Consider the following 16,641-nt stretch of genomic DNA (forward strand, 5'->3'; position numbering starts at 1 on the left):
GCTGAACTCGACTCAACTTCTTGTTAAAAAAAATTCCCCTCCTTCTTCAGGGTGAAAACCAAATGCGTTCACATTACAATATGAGCTAATAGATCTTCAAAATATGTTTGTATAGTTTGTTAAACGTGCTTTTGTTAGCTAGCCAAAAGGATTGTTCTAAACTTTAGTTCTGTACTAGGAAAGAACAGAAAAAGCCACAGGCTCCAGCAAATACTAGGTGTGAAATTAGATTTAAAAAAAAAAAAAAAAAAGAAGCAAAGCAGAGAAGCAGATCTTTAAGATTCCATTTTTTGGCAACAGAACTCAAAAAAATTCACTGTTGGTCTGTAGTTTCTTTGCGTGTGTTAGGTCTGTCAGGACAATGATTTTGTGAATATTACCTTAGTTATGAAAACAGTATAGTAAGTGCAACTTAGGTACTTGTCAAGCAACCCATGATGAGTTTTTGTGGCTTAATTGGGTCTAAAGGAAAGTGAAGCCTACAGTATTACAAAAAATGCTTTTGTAGTATTTGTTATGCAAGAAACAATTAATGGAAACTGTAACCATCTACAAAATGCAGGGAATGAAAAGGAAGATAATGGTACCAGATGTGTGTGCTAAGGTATGCAGAGCTGTATATAATGCTGCTCAGGATTGTTTCCTCCTCCTCTGTCTACTCCACTACAAACCTAGGGATTGAAGAATTTACTGATTTTTTTTTTTCTAGTTTATAAAACCCTGTGTTACTTGAGCAATGTATGGCTATCAGAAATATTTCTGTATTTTTCAATGTAGTTTAAGCAATTAGAACCTTAGAAGCGAATACAACATTGCCCAGTACGAACGATCACATTGAGGAAAACACAGGAGTACTGCCACAGACTTGGGATTCTACACCTAATCCTACCCGCTGATACTCCTCCTATAGTGGCTTATGCAATCACGCACGCTTTCAAACAGCCCCAGTGCCCACGTATGGAGTAGTGGTATTCTCATGCACACATCCTCCCTCGTGTTTCCAGAATGAATTAGTTCTCAGTCAGTGCAGTCTGGTTAGAAGTGCACAGTAGATTTCATTGAATTGCTTGGATAAATGTGCTGGAGGCATCATGTTTCCAAGTGCCCACTGTCAGCGACGCAACCTCCACAGAAAACTCCTCCATTTGTTGTCTCAGCTGGAAATGTAATTCGTTGAGGGGGAGAGTATGGGGAAAGTTACATATTATGCTCCTCCTCTCTCTCCCCAGAAAACAGGTTAGCTTATACTGCATTCATGCGGATGTCTCCAAAAGGAATTTCTGTAGCTGTTTCTGGAGTAATGCTTTTCAGAATACGCTGTTGGAAAGAAACCAATATTAGAAATTGATTCATTTTAGAGATAATATATAACATGACAGCCATTTGGAAAGAGATTTATAATAAAAATATTACTCTGGTTTGAGTCATATTGAACGACACAAGGATGTTTCAGGCTTCTGTTAGCTCTATGAAGACGTAAGGTGCTATAGAAGTACACATTTTTTTTTTAATTATTTGTAACACAAAATTTGCATCAAAGTTTGACAGATGTCGTATTAATGCTTTAGGACTTCGCAGTTTACTTGGATACCCTGAGCCAATTGAAAATATTCTTTCTGAACTGCTATTTACATGAACTTACAAGAAATCCCAAAAATGTCATCAAAGGCTGCCACAGATTTATGACAGCGAAATCTTATTCAGTGTGGGAGAGAAAAAGAAACTTATTCTTACAGATATACCCAAGGGAACCAATCTTTCACCGCTTCATTCACATGATACTGTGTCTTGTGATTTCTAGGAAAAGCCTCCAGTTCACCAGAGCTTAAAAAAAAATATTTGATTTAATATTTTATATGAATATGTCAGTGGCCTCAATAAGACCTGGGGAGATTTGTGAATCATTCAGAATGGGCAGAAGACAATTAGCTATCAATCAGCTGGGTAGGAGCAGAACAGCAATAATCCTCAAGTCCCAGGGCATCAGACCCTAGAAAAATCTACACGTAGTTTTTCTAGGAATCAACTTCTTCCTAACAGTCAAATAGAAGCAACAGAGCATCGTGGATACCTCCTTAAGTGTTCCTGGAGTGATGATCAACCGATAAACCATGTAGATTGGAATACAGATGATAGAAGAGGTTCCTATGCAATAACCCACTACTGCGGTCCAGTGGGGATAATTATAATCAAAAAGCCGTAGCTCAGGAGGATTGGACAGAAAGCTGCAAGTGACAAACTGAAAAAGAAAAGAGGAAAGTATGAATACATGTATTTTGATGGCACGCACTTTAGGGAACTCTGTGTCCCAGCATGGCATTGAACTAAAAAAAATGAGTAGGACTCAAGAAGGATTAAACTTGTTGACAGTGAAAAAATCCTAAATGACATCATTAGTATGGATTTTAAAAACAAAAAAACCCCAAAACCACTTTTGGATGTCCAGACTTCCCTTCAGGAAGTTTAAAACAGCTTGGGAGCTTTAGAGGAAAGGAACTAGGTAAAAATTCTCATATGGATTGGTGGTGTTTCTTGCTTAAGAAGCATTAGAGAGAAAATTCAGGACTACACTTGTACATTTAAAGGATAAAAAGACGTTAGATGGACAAAACCAGACTGATTCCAGTCTGCAGAATTTCATCCAGTTACCCTTGTATTGAGCCCTATAACTTGATTCCAGCTAAAGCATCCCTTCCAGAAAGGTGTCATCTCAATTTTAAGCCACCAGAAATGAGAAGTATAGTTTCCCTTAGTTACTTGTCCCATATTTAATCATGATCAGTGTCACTTCTGCTTTGTCTGAATTTAACTCGCAGCCACTGTGTTGTTTTTTTATGCTGTTCTTTATTGGGTTGTAGAGCCTTTTAATACTCTTTCAAATACTGTTAAAGTACTTACCTGTGGTAATCATATCAGCTTTCAGTTTTCTCTGTGATAAGCTATACAGATTGCATTTTTTTCACTGTTACTTGTTTTCTACAAGTTTTATCTTTTCTGTGATATTTTTCCATAGCATTTCGGTTCTTCAGTAGCTTTTACAAATGTTAATACTAGTTTGGACATAGTATTCTGGCATCAGCTCAATTAATGCTATTAGATCATTTTCCTGTGCATATGCTTCATGAGTGAAAAATTTCTTGTGAAACAAATCCTTTAGTTGAATATTACAGGAATAATATTTGCGACTATCCTTGGAAGGATCTCTGACTTTGTTTTTTCCAGAGTATCATCAGAAGATCAGGATTACCAGCAAAATTTCCATATGGGAAAAACATACTACCTTCTGGGCTTTCCTTAGTTTAGTTTAGTTTCCATAGAGAATACAAATAGCTCTGCCTAGTAACCACATCACCTCTCTGTTTATTTTACTGTTTTAGGATCACAAAGAGGACAGTAGTATAAAAATTATTTGTGGTGTTACACTTACTTACAGCTTTTTTTTTCCCTTTCTTTTTCTAGGGGTAATACAATGAAATCTGTTAATTGTGCATTGATCGTTACAAGTGTTTTGAATTCACTCTGTAGGTCTTAAATTTACATTCTGTGCTTCATAAACTCCATCTTGACCTGCTCTGCTCCCACTAAGGCTAGTAACAATAAAAGGCAGCGTGAACTAATTTTGGATCAGGAAATGAATACTTTATGTTAAAATGTTATCAATAATACTGCCAAGTCAAATATTGGGACGGTATTTCTAATTCTGAATTATAGATTTATGAAAGTTGTAATTAACTGCTGTAAATTTTAAGTGGAATATTCTAAAGTTGTCAGTCAGCAGTTGCTGAGACAGTATATTTACTTATCTTTGTTTCCCTTCCCAGACAGTATGTTTCATCATCATCTCTTATTGCTTCATTTTGCTGAGGTAAATATAAAGCAACCAAACAAAGTAACTTTGTTCAGCAGAGGGAAGGAGGGGAGTTATTCAGAACCCAGTCTTATTTATCTAGCTCATCTACAAAAATCCTTAAAATAGTGATTTAGTAACAAGACCTTGCAGCATTGTATTGGATTTTTCACTAATTGAGCCTTTTTGGTTTAACAAGAATTGTTACTAAAGAAATTCACAAGAAAATTCTGTAATTAAGCTTTTAGAAGTCTAAGTAGCTGCATTGTTCAACGGTAATTTTCTTGTGCTGGAAAGAAAAAGCTATAAAGAAAACTCACCAGAAGGAAGATGGGACTAATTGCTACCCAGCAAACTCGCCAGTACCAGCCTGGGGTAAAGCCTAGCATTTCTTTCACATCGTTGCAAAACTGGGTGATGCCTGTGGAGACAAGTGGGAGGAGAGTGGTGACAGCAGATACAAGTTTTTCCTAAGTAGATGCACGGCATTTTGTATACAGAGCAAATAAATTCAGCATCCATTGTGAAAGACTGTTCGTATAACTCTTAATTATATTAAATCCTTAATTATTCTGAATTATAGCTCATTACTTTTAGATGTCACTGTACTTCTGTCAGAGAACAATGAATAATTCTCACAGATCTGGTAATTGGTGAATTTGTAAAAAGGCTTGGTAAACTTGTTTCCTGAGACATCAGTGATCTTGTCTGCAAAAACAGAGGAAGTGCTATGCTGCAGAAACTCAAGAGTTTGGGTTATCATTGTTTGTCATGTGGCAGTAAACGTACCGTAGAACCAGGCCACAGCAACTGCTTCCAGAAACACAACTGTTAAGACAGCTGGACCAGTGGCATATTCTTCAAACAGCTTTACCACATATGCGCCTCCCTAGAAAGGAGATCACATTATCAGTGAACCAAAGATCCAGTGACAGAAATCCTGTAATACTGTTGTTTATTATTGCCTTCATCTGGACCAGAGCATTCACAGATGGTAATTCAGTCAGTTCTGTCACTTTGTGGCAGTTCCTGCCAGTGAAGTCCATGAGCGCGCTGCTGGTCTGCTCTCTGGTGCCACGCAGAAAAGCTAAAACTGCATCTGCTGGCAGTTCTAGCTGGATTTTAATGACAGATGAGATTTGGTGGGGCTTGATGCATGCTTTTTGCATGCCTTCTGTGGCATCAGAAGATGCATCATCTTTCTCCAACCTGAGTCGTAGTTACTGAGCAGGAAACAAATAGGCAGTTACTTTGCTTTCTTTCTATTTGGGATCAGAGGAAGGAGGAGAGCATTGTGTCTTGGAGAGGAACTAAGTCTCCTTTTACAGCAAATGCTTTAAATGAGAAGGAAGTTGCACATAAGTGAGCAGGTGGAGTGAAACGTGACAGGAAAGCCAAGTATTTTTTCCTTGACCCTTATGATCATGACACTTGTTATTCAAAATGTTGCTTGTGAAAATGAAATCCCACAAGCCCCACAGGGACTATTTTGTGTGACTGATCATGATTTCTGGCCTGATTTGATGAGGAAGATCCAGGAAATTCATTGCTAGAAATTCTTGGAGGACAGCAACAGTCAATTACTGCATTTTCTAGCAGAGAATTTTTTGATCATTCTTTTTTTAATTCAAAGTATTTCAAACATTGGGAAAATTAGGAGCTTTTGAGAACAAGTAAACCATGTACAAAATGTGGAAGGTTGCTTACTGATTCAGCAGTTGGAGCAACGGCTGCTTCATTTCTGATGTGTAGCACATTAGAGTTTTGCTCTATTGCAATAGGATCATTTTGCAACACATTTCCTAGTGAGAGATACTGTTCACATTCATTCCAAATATAGATTTCTAATGCATAAAGAAAACAGGCTGAAGATTTAATCTAATTTCTTGAAACTCTCTTCAAAAAATACTACCCTCTCCAAAATGTCATTTGCAGGAAACTGCCAGTAAGGAAAGCTAAGAAATGGGTAAAATACTTACAAATGTCAGGGTTGCTAATGACCCCAAAAAGCAAATGATGGTCAGACCAAGGACAAACAATTCCCTGCGTTTGCTCCAGACATGCGGGAATTCATCCAATACTCCAGTAATCACTCCCTCTAGTCCTGCAAACTGAAAAGCATGGAAAAATCACTGGAAAACAGAGGGCAGTTTTACCTGCTTTAAGGTATGTTTCAATGCTTAAAGGAGCTTTAAAACATTGAACACTGGTGCTTTATTCTGCCTGTAGAGTTGCTGTGACGGTTGTTTAGACAGCCCTTCTTCAGAACTTTTAAACTTTTTAAGGTGAGGATTTAGTCTTCACATATCGGTAGGAAATGCCTATCTATATAGAGTAAGTACTATATTACAAGTAATAGCGTGCCGGTAAGCGGTAGGTGGCTCAGTAGAACCAAGAGTGTGAAATCAGCTGAGTTCAGCCTTCCTGGAAGGAGCTGATTCTTAATCTTAAAAACAGGCTCACATGGCAAGTTTTTAGAACATATCCTTTTCGCAGTGCTGTTGAGAAGGCCACCTCCAATTCCCACCTTTTAAATCCACTTAGTGTGAAAAAATTCCAGAATTTAATAATTGCTTTGAAAGTTTACAAGTACAGAAGAGAAGGAGCGTGGAAGGCTACATTCAACCAGGTGTTTATGTATCAAGTGCTTTGGTTGTGTTTCCAGGTCTGTTACTAATTGTCACAGTATGACACTGACAAATAATTTAATTTTATTTAGGCCTATTTAGGTCAAATTGGAGTAATAGTTGCTGTCTTACAGAAGGCACATGGAGATGTCAGGCCTGCTTTGAACCCATTAGTGACAGTGCAATATTTGTAATTCTGTTTCTTCTGATGTCTGTGGGGGTAAGGCCATACACCAAATATCTGAGAGGTCTGCTGTCTTGCATACTGTCTACTCACCGTGCTGTCTAATCCCAGCGTGAGTAACATCAGGAAAAAGATGATGGCAAAGAAAGTGGAAGCAGGCATATTTGCAATGGCCTCAGCATACGTAATGAAGAGAAGGCTGGGTCCTGATGTTAGAACAGAGAATTGGGATAATTGTTAGCGCACTACTGCTGTGAGGAGGACAGGCTGTTTCATTGTACCATGTTGTCTTCCAGGGGAAAACTTCTGCCCCCAGGCTATTTTGTAGTGTGCAGTTACCACCACGTCTGTGAAGCTGCATGAAATATAACTTCTATACGCTGCCTTTATGGAATAATTTTTTAGCTGTACTGTATATTTATAACAGTGCCCTTATCATAAAGTAAGGCAGTATCCTGACTTAAATACTAAATATTTTGCCTAATTTGGGCTATTCTCAATCTAGAAAATAATGTACAAATACATGCTATCTTAGAAGTAGTTTGAGAGATGTGTACAAAAAGTTAGCCTACCAGTATCTTTGGCAACCTCTGACACATCCTCATGCCTCATCTCAGCCATGTATCCCAGCACAGTGAAGATGACGAATCCAGACACAAAACTAGTCACACAGTTCACGGTACTGGTAACCAGAGCATCTCTGCAACAGAAGACCTAACTCATATCAGGGAATCGGCATCTGCTAGAAAGGATAGTTTACTACCAGATAGAGTAAATTACTGATGTGGATAGACTCCTACAAAAACTAGGGCAATACAATGAAAAGAACAAGCAGTAGATTTGAAAGAAAGAAAGAAAAAAACCCCAAGACTACTTTTTCTTCTTCAACTTCAAACAGATGTTCTAACATTAGTCTGACACTGGATTAAATGCTGGATGTATACTGGTGTTTTAAAAAAATAGGAATTACTATAGGAATAGTAAAGAATTGAGAATTTTATTTCATAGGTTATAAATAGAATTTTTTTAAGGTAACAAAGAAACAACTATAAATCGCCTTTCAGTCAAGACTCTAAAGTCATTTCCTAACTGACTGCTGAGATTAAATAATTATAATGTGATTGTTTGGCAGGGGTTTAGTCCATTTTGTTGTGGCAGGTTTCTACATTTTAGACTCCTTGCTGTAATTGGTAGGGATTATCTCTCTCTAGGGTAGGCACAACAGAGAAAAAATGATTTAGATTGCAGGTTCTTTCAATAAGGACTTTTGTTCTGTTACGCTTCTGTCTAATTTGTATGTACACAGGTCTGACAATTCAGTGCCTTTCACCAGCATTGTGTTTCTTTTTTGTAAATACCCACAGTTACTTTTTTTAACTCAATTTTACATATAGAATCAGGTAGAACTCACTGGTAGCAATTGTTATGGAATTTGTTGTAGCTGGCATAAGCCAATAGGACCCCAAAACCTGGACCAAGGGAAAAAAAAATCTGAGCTGCTGCATCCACCCAAACCTGAAAAATATTGAAGATCAAGAAAAAATGACATGAAACAGATTGAATAAGTTTGGCATATTCAGAATATCACAGAGCCCTACAAAACGATGTTTCACTAGTTTGCCTATATTCTAGTCCTGGTCTAACAAACATTAAGAGAACATGTTGAAATGTGAATATTTATTGTAGATCTGTGAGAGTTGTAAATATCCGCTATAATTCTAGTGCCTATGCTGTGCTTATTTTATCTCTTTACACTATTGTAAGTACTCACTGGCAGTTTCACTTCTGACAGCATCTTAGATTAATTCACAGTGATTTGCCTGTAATCAGTTTAACACAACTTTTGTTATGTATAGAGAGCGTTCTATCCATGATTTTGCAGTGGGCTTAGCCCATCTTCCTCCAAACTCTATGCTATGGAATAGTCGTGTGTTTGGCTGTGTGTCCTCCAGGCTAAGCAGTAGATGATTGCTGCTCAGATTTTTCCTAGACTTGATGGAAATACACGACAGCGTGGATGCAGTTCTAGTCCTTAGGACTCAATTCAGCTTTGTTGTAGCCATGACAGATGCAAGTGTGATGATCTTGTTATGAAAAGCCTGTTGTACTTGAAAAATGGCCACAGCCTTAATGAGTAGTGTCCCTAAAGTACAATATCAGTTCTCTTTCTGAAGGTGAAAGTCCTCATTCATTTATCCTCTTTTGATTGAAACATGGAGTTCATTACAACTCATTTCTAATATTCTCTTCCATCGTGTGAAGCCATCCTGTATCATCCACAGACAGAGCTCTGTCATCGTCCAGCACACAGATTGCAATCTGCTGTCCTCAGTTCAGACACATCCAATACAATGTCAATGCCCTTTATTGCTTTTTCAGAAGATGTGGTCCCTTATTGGAGATGCTGCTTTATCAGAGACTGGTGTCTTTTCATTTCCTCTTCATTCGAAACTCTCCGTATCAGCTGGGCAGCGGCAGACTTGCAAACATTAAAATTTTTAATCTTTGTATTTGTAGTATTTATTGCTTTGGGGTTTTTCCATCACCTTCCTCACTAGACACTTTCACAGGCAGTGAAGTAAGTGTAGCCTTGAGCCTGATGGACTACTTGTTATCCACAGAGTTCAAAGCTGAATCAGATACTGGAATGCCTGGGGTTTGTTGGTTAGCTCAGTCTTGTCCTCATTCCTCCTTTCTTTTCAAATCTTCGTGGTGTATGCAGGCCTAACTGATTTATTCCTTCTCCACATGCACTTGCATGCATGTTTTAGTTGGTGGCTACCGAGAGTCTCCTTGGGCTTATCTGCCAAAGCTTGTCACAGGATGGAGATCTGAAGTTTCAACTCTAATAACCTACACTAAATATGGGCAACTATGGCCACCGTTGGTCTGTGGAGAAGCCTGCCCAAGTGTGTAATGATCCCCTCAGCCAAAAAACCTGCAGCTAGACCAGTTGTTAGGGCTTAGTAAATTGAGTTTGCTCAGTGTGACTGTCATAGATAAAGGATTTTGTTGCAGTGTAGCAGCAATCATAGCTTCTCGCTCAATATCAGGCTCTTCACCATTTTCCTGGTGAAAAATTGTTTGGTCACTTGTTTTCTTTCTCATCATGTCACTAATTCTATTCAACCACTGTATGGGAACTCTACTATTAGTTCAAGCTAAACTGATGGTGGACTCTAGTCTTTTAAAAAATCTTTATAATTATGGAAAGAGTAGCATGACTGTTTAAACAAGAGCATGAAGTTAGGCTTTTAAGTCCATGCTAAGACATCTGTTTAATTATGCTCTGTGCTAAAAATAGACATTGAAGTATATACATGCTGATACACATGCTGATAGGCTAAAAGCAAATCTCTACCCTTTTATAATGTTTTTTTACCTCAGTGGCCAGGAGTTTCTGCCAGTCAGGTTTCAAGTAGTAGAGGACACCTCTCCAAGCCCCAGGCAAAGTTGCACCTCTCACTAGCAGGATAAAGAGTATGATGTAAGGGAATGTGGCAGTCACCCATACCACCTGTGAGGGAAAACAGTAAGATCGCATTTGCCATGGGTAGAAAGTTAACAAGTGATAATGAGTTATTCTTATTATACCTCTTAGCATTTGTAACATCTTCATGTGAACTTCTCAGAAGGTTTGTAAACAGGCAGTTTGCACATCTATACCTATGGTTTCTCTTGGCAGGGTTGTTCTTGTCCAGAGAACAGTGGCGTAACTTACTGTTGTTATATCTTACTTGCTTCCAAAATATATGAGCCTATAATCCCCGTCATGAAGACAATTTGAGATAATTCTCTGTCAAGTTAATTGGCTTGTTTAGAAATGCTGCTAGACTATACTGTACCAAGTTGATTTGACTTGCTTTTGCATTCACCTTGCCAGATGTTTTGACCCCTTTCCAGATGCTGAAGTATACAATGGTGAAGATTAACAATAAACAGAGGGTCAATTGCCAGCTAATGCCCCCCAGGTCATCCAGCCCATTGGACCTGTGCACCTGTAGAACGTGGCGGCTGAAAGAAGAAAGAAAAACACAGTATAGATATTTTTTTAACAAATGCTTATGTTACATATGCTTTAAGTCCCATACTGTGGTCTGAGCCCTACAAGTAGTCCTGAGTCTTTGATAAGTAGCCTTCAGAGTCATGTTATTTTGTTGTTTTTTTGTTTTTTTTTTTTAAATTAAAAGCTTGATTTTAATGCAGTATAACCAGTCATGATAAGTGATGACAGCTGACAATGGCTGGGAACCTCTGATCTAAAATATAGAGTATCCTCCCATACACCCTAAGCTTGTATCGTATACAAGTATTTAGTTATTTGAATAGTTCAGAAAAGGGTACCATTAATAAACAGCCCTGCTTCCCCTCCAAAGAAAAGCTTGCTATGTGTTCCATCATTCTCTCTAATATTACTGTCCTCACTTACATGCACTTACGTATAAAATTCTTCTGCGGGAGAGATGGAGTGCAGGGACCAGCTGACATTGTCCTTGCTGAAGTAGTTAGTGCAGTTGCCTGTGTTCCAAGCATTTGTGCAGCTAGTCCATGGCAGCTCCGCCGTGAAGGAGGATACGAGGTAGTAAAAGGCCCAAGCCATAATGGTGTTGTAGTAGGAGGCTACGTAAAGATCTATTATACAGATGGCAAAGCCAATTCCTAGTAAGGCAGGAAATAATTACATGAAGTGAGTGTAAGTTTTAGGCCAAAAAAAAAAGAGGAAGGAATTGGTTATCACATCAGCTACAATTAGTAACTGTCTAAGGCAGCTCTGCAGGAGGTACACATACCCTCTCAAGTGTTTACAACACTGGAATTTCGTGTGGCTTTGGAAACACTCGGGCTCCGATTTCAAAAAAGCATCCTTAATCAAGACAGAAGATGCTTATATAGTTTTTTTCATCTGTTCCTAGATTCCTGGAATTTAGAAATAGGCATCTTGCACACTCAGTAAATAAAAAAGACAAGACCAGGGCTATAACGCTGGGAGCAAGAGTAAACGAGATTGTAGAACAGGTCCTTTTACTCTAGAAGACTCTGTGGTAGGATAACAATTGACAGAGCAGGCTGAAGATGGGGAATCATTTCTTTGTAATATCTTTGTAATAGAAATTGTAGATCTTTATTCTTTCCTGGTTTTAATTTTGCCTTGGAGTCAGTAATGTTGCACTTACTTTATTAATTACCTTCCCCCCCACCCCCCCCAGGCTTTGGTCAGAGAAAGTAGACTGGTCTCTATCTAATCAATTTGAGAGTTGCACATCATACATCCATATGAGAGTACACACACACATCTGCAGAGGTACATAAAGTTTTTTGGCTTTGTAAAGCCAAAATATTGTGTAGAACAAGCCTTACTTTATGAGATTTTCATATTTTTTTCAGATATTTCACCTTTATAGGAAAATCTTCCAGTTATTCAGAAAGTTCCTAGGAATTTTCCATTTCCCTTCTTTACCTTTGAATATAGGACATATTTTTCTCCAAATTGAAATACACCCATTCCTGTGGTACTGTCCTAGTGCTAGTTCCATATAGAAGAGAGGAATCCCTCCAAAGATGGCCATAATTGTGTAAGGAATGAGGAATGCTCCTGCAAGAAAGAAAGCAGATGATTGTAAGTCTTCATCGGTCTTCTCTTCCAACAGTACCAGCACTCCATAAACAACAGTTACTTTTATCCCACAGGGAAAATGCATATCCCCTCCCTAGCCAGCGTGCCATGCTGAATTATCATGGGATTTCTCATAAGAGTAACTACTTAGCAGTGTGAATTAGAAGCAGCACTCAGGCCAAACTTCTCACATTTCTGTAACAAGTATACATAGGATTCACCAAGACTCTACTGGCTACAATGGATACAATTGTGAGATGGGCTACAGATAAAATAATTAGTTTCTTCAGTAAAATGCCTTTGTTACATCAGAGAGACAAAAGTCCTTTCCAAGATCTCCTTGAGTAGATTTATATTTTGGCTGAAATGTCAGTGAGCCTAAGACCTAGCATTCCTGATGAGTTGGTTTTGACACGTTGGCTTATCTGATTTTAAAATACTCCTTGGGACAGGGATTGAGTCTTTTCTCCTGGAAGGTGGTTCTGCATGTAACTGGCTCTCAGCTTCTAGTTGTACTGATTTTTTAGATCTTGCTAAATAGTTTTTCTTCCATCTTAATGTGTCTAGTTATCCTAGCCCAGTATTTAGGTTTTCCAGTCTGCTTGAAAAGTAAGTAATTTCCCCTTGGTTATTTGTTATATATGATATTAAAATAAGCCACTAAATCATGCATTTATAAGCAAGGAAGTTCAACGTTAAGAAACAGCATACAGAACTAGTCACTGACCTCCTCCGTTTTGATAGCATATATAAGGAAATCTCCACACATTTCCCAGATCCACTGCATATCCAATGACAGAGAGTAGAAAGTCAATTTTTTTACTCCAGGTCTCTCTGTCTTCTAGCTCCATCAGCTGCTGCTGTCCTTCTGCTCCGCAGGTGGTAGAAGTGGTGGTTGTAGTGGTGGTTGTAGCTGCTGGGGCAGTGCACTGGGCATCTTCCACCTCTCCCATTCCATTGCAGGGAACAGAGCTCTGAACCCCTGAATAACCATTTGAGATCTGAGCTGCCTCCCCTTTATCTCCCTGGCTGGGATGGACTTTATTGCTATCCTCCACTAGCCGTAGGGCAGATTTAGGGTTCCTGACCAGAAGTCCGTTCTCTTTACAATCTTCTCCTTCATTACAGTCTGAGACATCTTTCTTGGAAGTCAGCGGCTCAGTCTCATTGCTTGTTGTCTTTTTTTCCATTTTTTCCGAAATTTGTTCCGACCACTTGCAGATGGACAACAGCACAGAGTCCCCTTGTGGCTTTTCTTCCCAAGCTTTTATTCCCAGCGTATTCCCAGTACCTTTAGAATTCCTCTTCCATATTTAAATCCATCAGATTGAAGGCACGAACACCATCTAAGAAATGAAAAATAGTTAAAAATCCATTACAGGGCTTACTGATGCTTGTAACTTTCAAGTTACAAATGACAGATTCTGCGATTAAAATACTTTTGGAAGTAATTAACCATCACAGCATGTAATGTGAATCATTTAGCAGATAATCCATTCAGTATTTTGTACAGAGAAAGGAAGGAAACAATCATCCTCTTCTACAGCAGAAGTTTGGTGTACCTGGCTTATAACCTCTCGGGCAGATTTGCTTTGCTGGACTTTATGCATTGTTGGACAACTCACAGGCAGTCCTCCTGTCTTCTGGTACCACGTTCTCCCTCTGAACACTGGTTTCACACCCAGGGAGGTTGTGGGACTCCCAGTTTGCAAAAATGAGGGCAGAGTTTAGTGTGGCTTGTATTTTCATTTTCGTAAGTTCATCCTGTGACTTCTACTGGCAATTTCTAGATTACCCAGTAGGAAGGGAAAAGAATTAATTAAACAAATATGAGATAACAATGGATATACAAATTACATTTCATTACCACCTTTCTTCAGAAATCCCACAGTGTCTGCTATGTTTAGCAGCAGACCTAGAAGGCTTAAACAAAAGTTTAGAAAAGTATTTAAATCTCAGTGTTTTTGCACCAAATAACTTTTGAGGCTCAGTCAACACTAATAACAAGGAAAAAAGATCAGGAAACTTCAATTTGGTTATTTTAAGTAAGACCTAACATGTGGGTCTAAAGGACAAAACTTGTCCCCAGTTTTATTTAACTCCTTGGAGAAATAAAGGCATCTTTCATTCTGTTTGGGTCTGCTAACACTGTGGTTCCAGCCCCAGGAAGGGTACTGGGCACTACTCCTGTTCTACTGTCCGCCGCCAGCAAAAAAAAACAGGCACTGGGAGAATCTCTGGCTTTACCTGCCCTCTTCATATGTGCTAGAAGTATAATCCAGGGGAAATACCATCCCGAAATAAGGAAAAAGTATAAAACAATTAACTTTTCCTTCAGAAGAAAAAGAACAGAAAAAGAATTATGATTCCATGGGTCATGTTTTGTTTTCTGCTCATTTGTTCAGGTAATGTAAATGCCCAGCTGCTTTTACTGAACAAAATCTTGAAATAGGAGCTGATCCTCTGTGCTGTAAATTCCCTAGGGTAGTAACCTTGCTTTATTGCTAGCAAAATGTTACACAATCTACACGATGCCACCATAGTTTAAATTATTATAATTACATCTAATTTTTCCTTTTCAAAGCATTTTACCACAGTAAATATAATTGTCACATCCTAGCAGAAGAATAAGCATTATTTCGCTTTTAACTGGTGGAAAAACTAAAGCAGAGAGGGGATATTATTTCCTCATTGGTAGAGCTATTAGAACTCAAGTTTTTCCCAGCTTTCAGCCTTGTGCAAAGACTGTTAAGCCTCTTCCTAAACATTTATCAGTGCAAGCAGAAAGAGAAGGAAAGTTACCAAGCTGCAGAGTAAACAAGAGGATGTTCTTGAGATAAAAGTCTCTTGAAGGTGTTGTTTATAACTTTCAGAAATCTCTAGTTCTTCAGGCTTACATTCTGTCTTTACCCAGATAATATTCTTTTCGTCATATAGCAAGCAGTGCATCATTAATGCTGAATTCTTACAAGAGCAGTACTTTGCTACCATTAGTTAATCATCCACAAAGACTGAAACATCTTCAGAGTTCCAGAGAAAAATACTACGGCAAAGAACAGGAATGTCTGTTTTACCTGCAAGACTATAAAACCTGAATGTCTTCGGAGTCCGAAACCTCCCAAATGTCCCAAGAGAGCTTGTGCAGATGAAATCAGTCCTACCACCACTGGTGGCAACATAAAAATCCAAGGAAAGGCCACAGCCAATCCTCCCCTTGTATAAAACATGTTAAATATAAGGTAGGAATATAGAAAAGTAACCTGAGCCCTTCTGGACTTTACACCTCTAACTCATAAAAGGGAAAGCAATAAAGGATGTTGATTTAACTGCATTATCTCATGAGACTAAATTTTCCATACCTGAGACTTAAACTCTCATTGTATTTGCAAAACACTTTATTTCTGCACATAGATACTTCTTGGCACTTTCTTTACTGAGGAGAGGTTGTTAAATGTATTGTTGATTTCCCAGAATTGTGACAATCAAGATAGTTGTCTTATCCAGATCTAAGCTCCTTCTGGTCTTCTGAAGACCACAGGAAAAAAATACCACATTATTTGAAATATTTTTGTAGAATTTTCAGTAGTTTGAGCCTCAAATATGCAAAATGATGTCTGAACTTTCAGGGGCTTCAGCTGGAATTTGAATTATTCCTTTCTGAAAGAGAATTACAGCTACCGTCAGCTACCCTGGGAAATCTCTGGAGTGACGGACTCTACAGCTTTGCTGTGGTGTTCACAGCAGCATAGTTGGCACAAGAAAACAGAACAGAATCAGAAGATTTCATTACAGTGTAAAAAACTGGGAGAGTGTATTTTTCCCCCCTCTTGTTACAATTCAAGAAAAAAAAAATCTGAAGGAATTGTAACTGCTACAGACAGTGTAAACAGCTGCAGAACTAGAGCCCTTGGGGTTGAGAAGTATGCTAGGATCACTAGGGAAGATATCCAGGGGAAAATTACGCTAATAGTGAAGGATTTTGCCCACCTCAGCCTCCACTTCATCTCTATGCACCGATCTCTCATAGTTACAGGTGATAGAATGACGATAGTGAATGATATAAGAAATGGTAGTTTATTACCTATTTTCAATCTGAGCTGTTGCAAAGGTTGGTGTTACATAAATACACATTGGCTTCTTATCACCAACATGATTAGCTACAGAAGAAAAAGAAAAATAAAAATGAAAAAGAAAGATAGCTGTGCCTTCATTTCGTTTTGATCTGTGTTTTATAGATGTGACTTTGCTCCTTTGAGAGGCTGTGCTGGTTTTGGCTGGGATAGAGCAAATTTTCTCCATAGTAGCTAGTATGAGGCCATGTTTTGGATTTGTGCTGGCAACAGTGTTGATAACACAGGGATGTTTTCGT

At 38.5% G+C, this 16,641-nt stretch overlaps 1 protein-coding gene across 1 annotated transcript; it reads right to left on the bottom strand.

Moving 5' to 3' along the window:
* Positions 1-1,097: 1,097 nt before the first annotated feature.
* Positions 1,098-13,466, bottom strand: SLC6A4 (solute carrier family 6 (neurotransmitter transporter), member 4). The gene is made up of 13 exons (XM_009572275.1): positions 13,000-13,466; positions 12,117-12,251; positions 11,098-11,317; positions 10,534-10,672; positions 10,041-10,175; positions 8,070-8,173; positions 7,231-7,358; positions 6,752-6,864; positions 5,827-5,958; positions 4,637-4,736; positions 4,168-4,268; positions 2,072-2,239; positions 1,098-1,317 (listed from the first exon to the last, which is right to left on the bottom strand). Exons 1-13 carry the CDS (start codon positions 13,460-13,462, stop codon positions 1,243-1,245), a joined length of 2,013 nt encoding a protein of 670 aa, XP_009570570.1. The 5' UTR covers positions 13,463-13,466; the 3' UTR covers positions 1,098-1,242.
* Between the last annotated feature and the right edge of the window lie 3,175 nt (positions 13,467-16,641).

This window comes from Fulmarus glacialis, unplaced genomic scaffold, assembly GCF_000690835.1.
Source record: "Fulmarus glacialis isolate BGI_N327 unplaced genomic scaffold, ASM69083v1 scaffold39342, whole genome shotgun sequence".
Taxonomy (NCBI): domain Eukaryota; kingdom Metazoa; phylum Chordata; class Aves; order Procellariiformes; family Procellariidae; genus Fulmarus; species Fulmarus glacialis.

What these genes read in the sequence shown, in the direction of transcription:
- SLC6A4 (XM_009572275.1), bottom strand. Translation starts at nt 13,462, where the DNA reads ATGGAAAAAAAGACAACAAGCAATGAGACTGAGCCGCTGACTTCCAAG. An exon ending in GGGTCAAAACATCTGGCAAG is followed by an intron (nt 10,176 to 10,533) that starts GTGAATGCAAAA and finishes TTTCCCTCACAG; the next exon opens with GTGGTATGGGTGACTGCCAC. An exon ending in TGCTGTGGCCTGGTTCTACG is followed by an intron (nt 4,269 to 4,636) that starts GTACGTTTACTG and finishes TTGTCTCCACAG; the next exon opens with GCATCACCCAGTTTTGCAAC.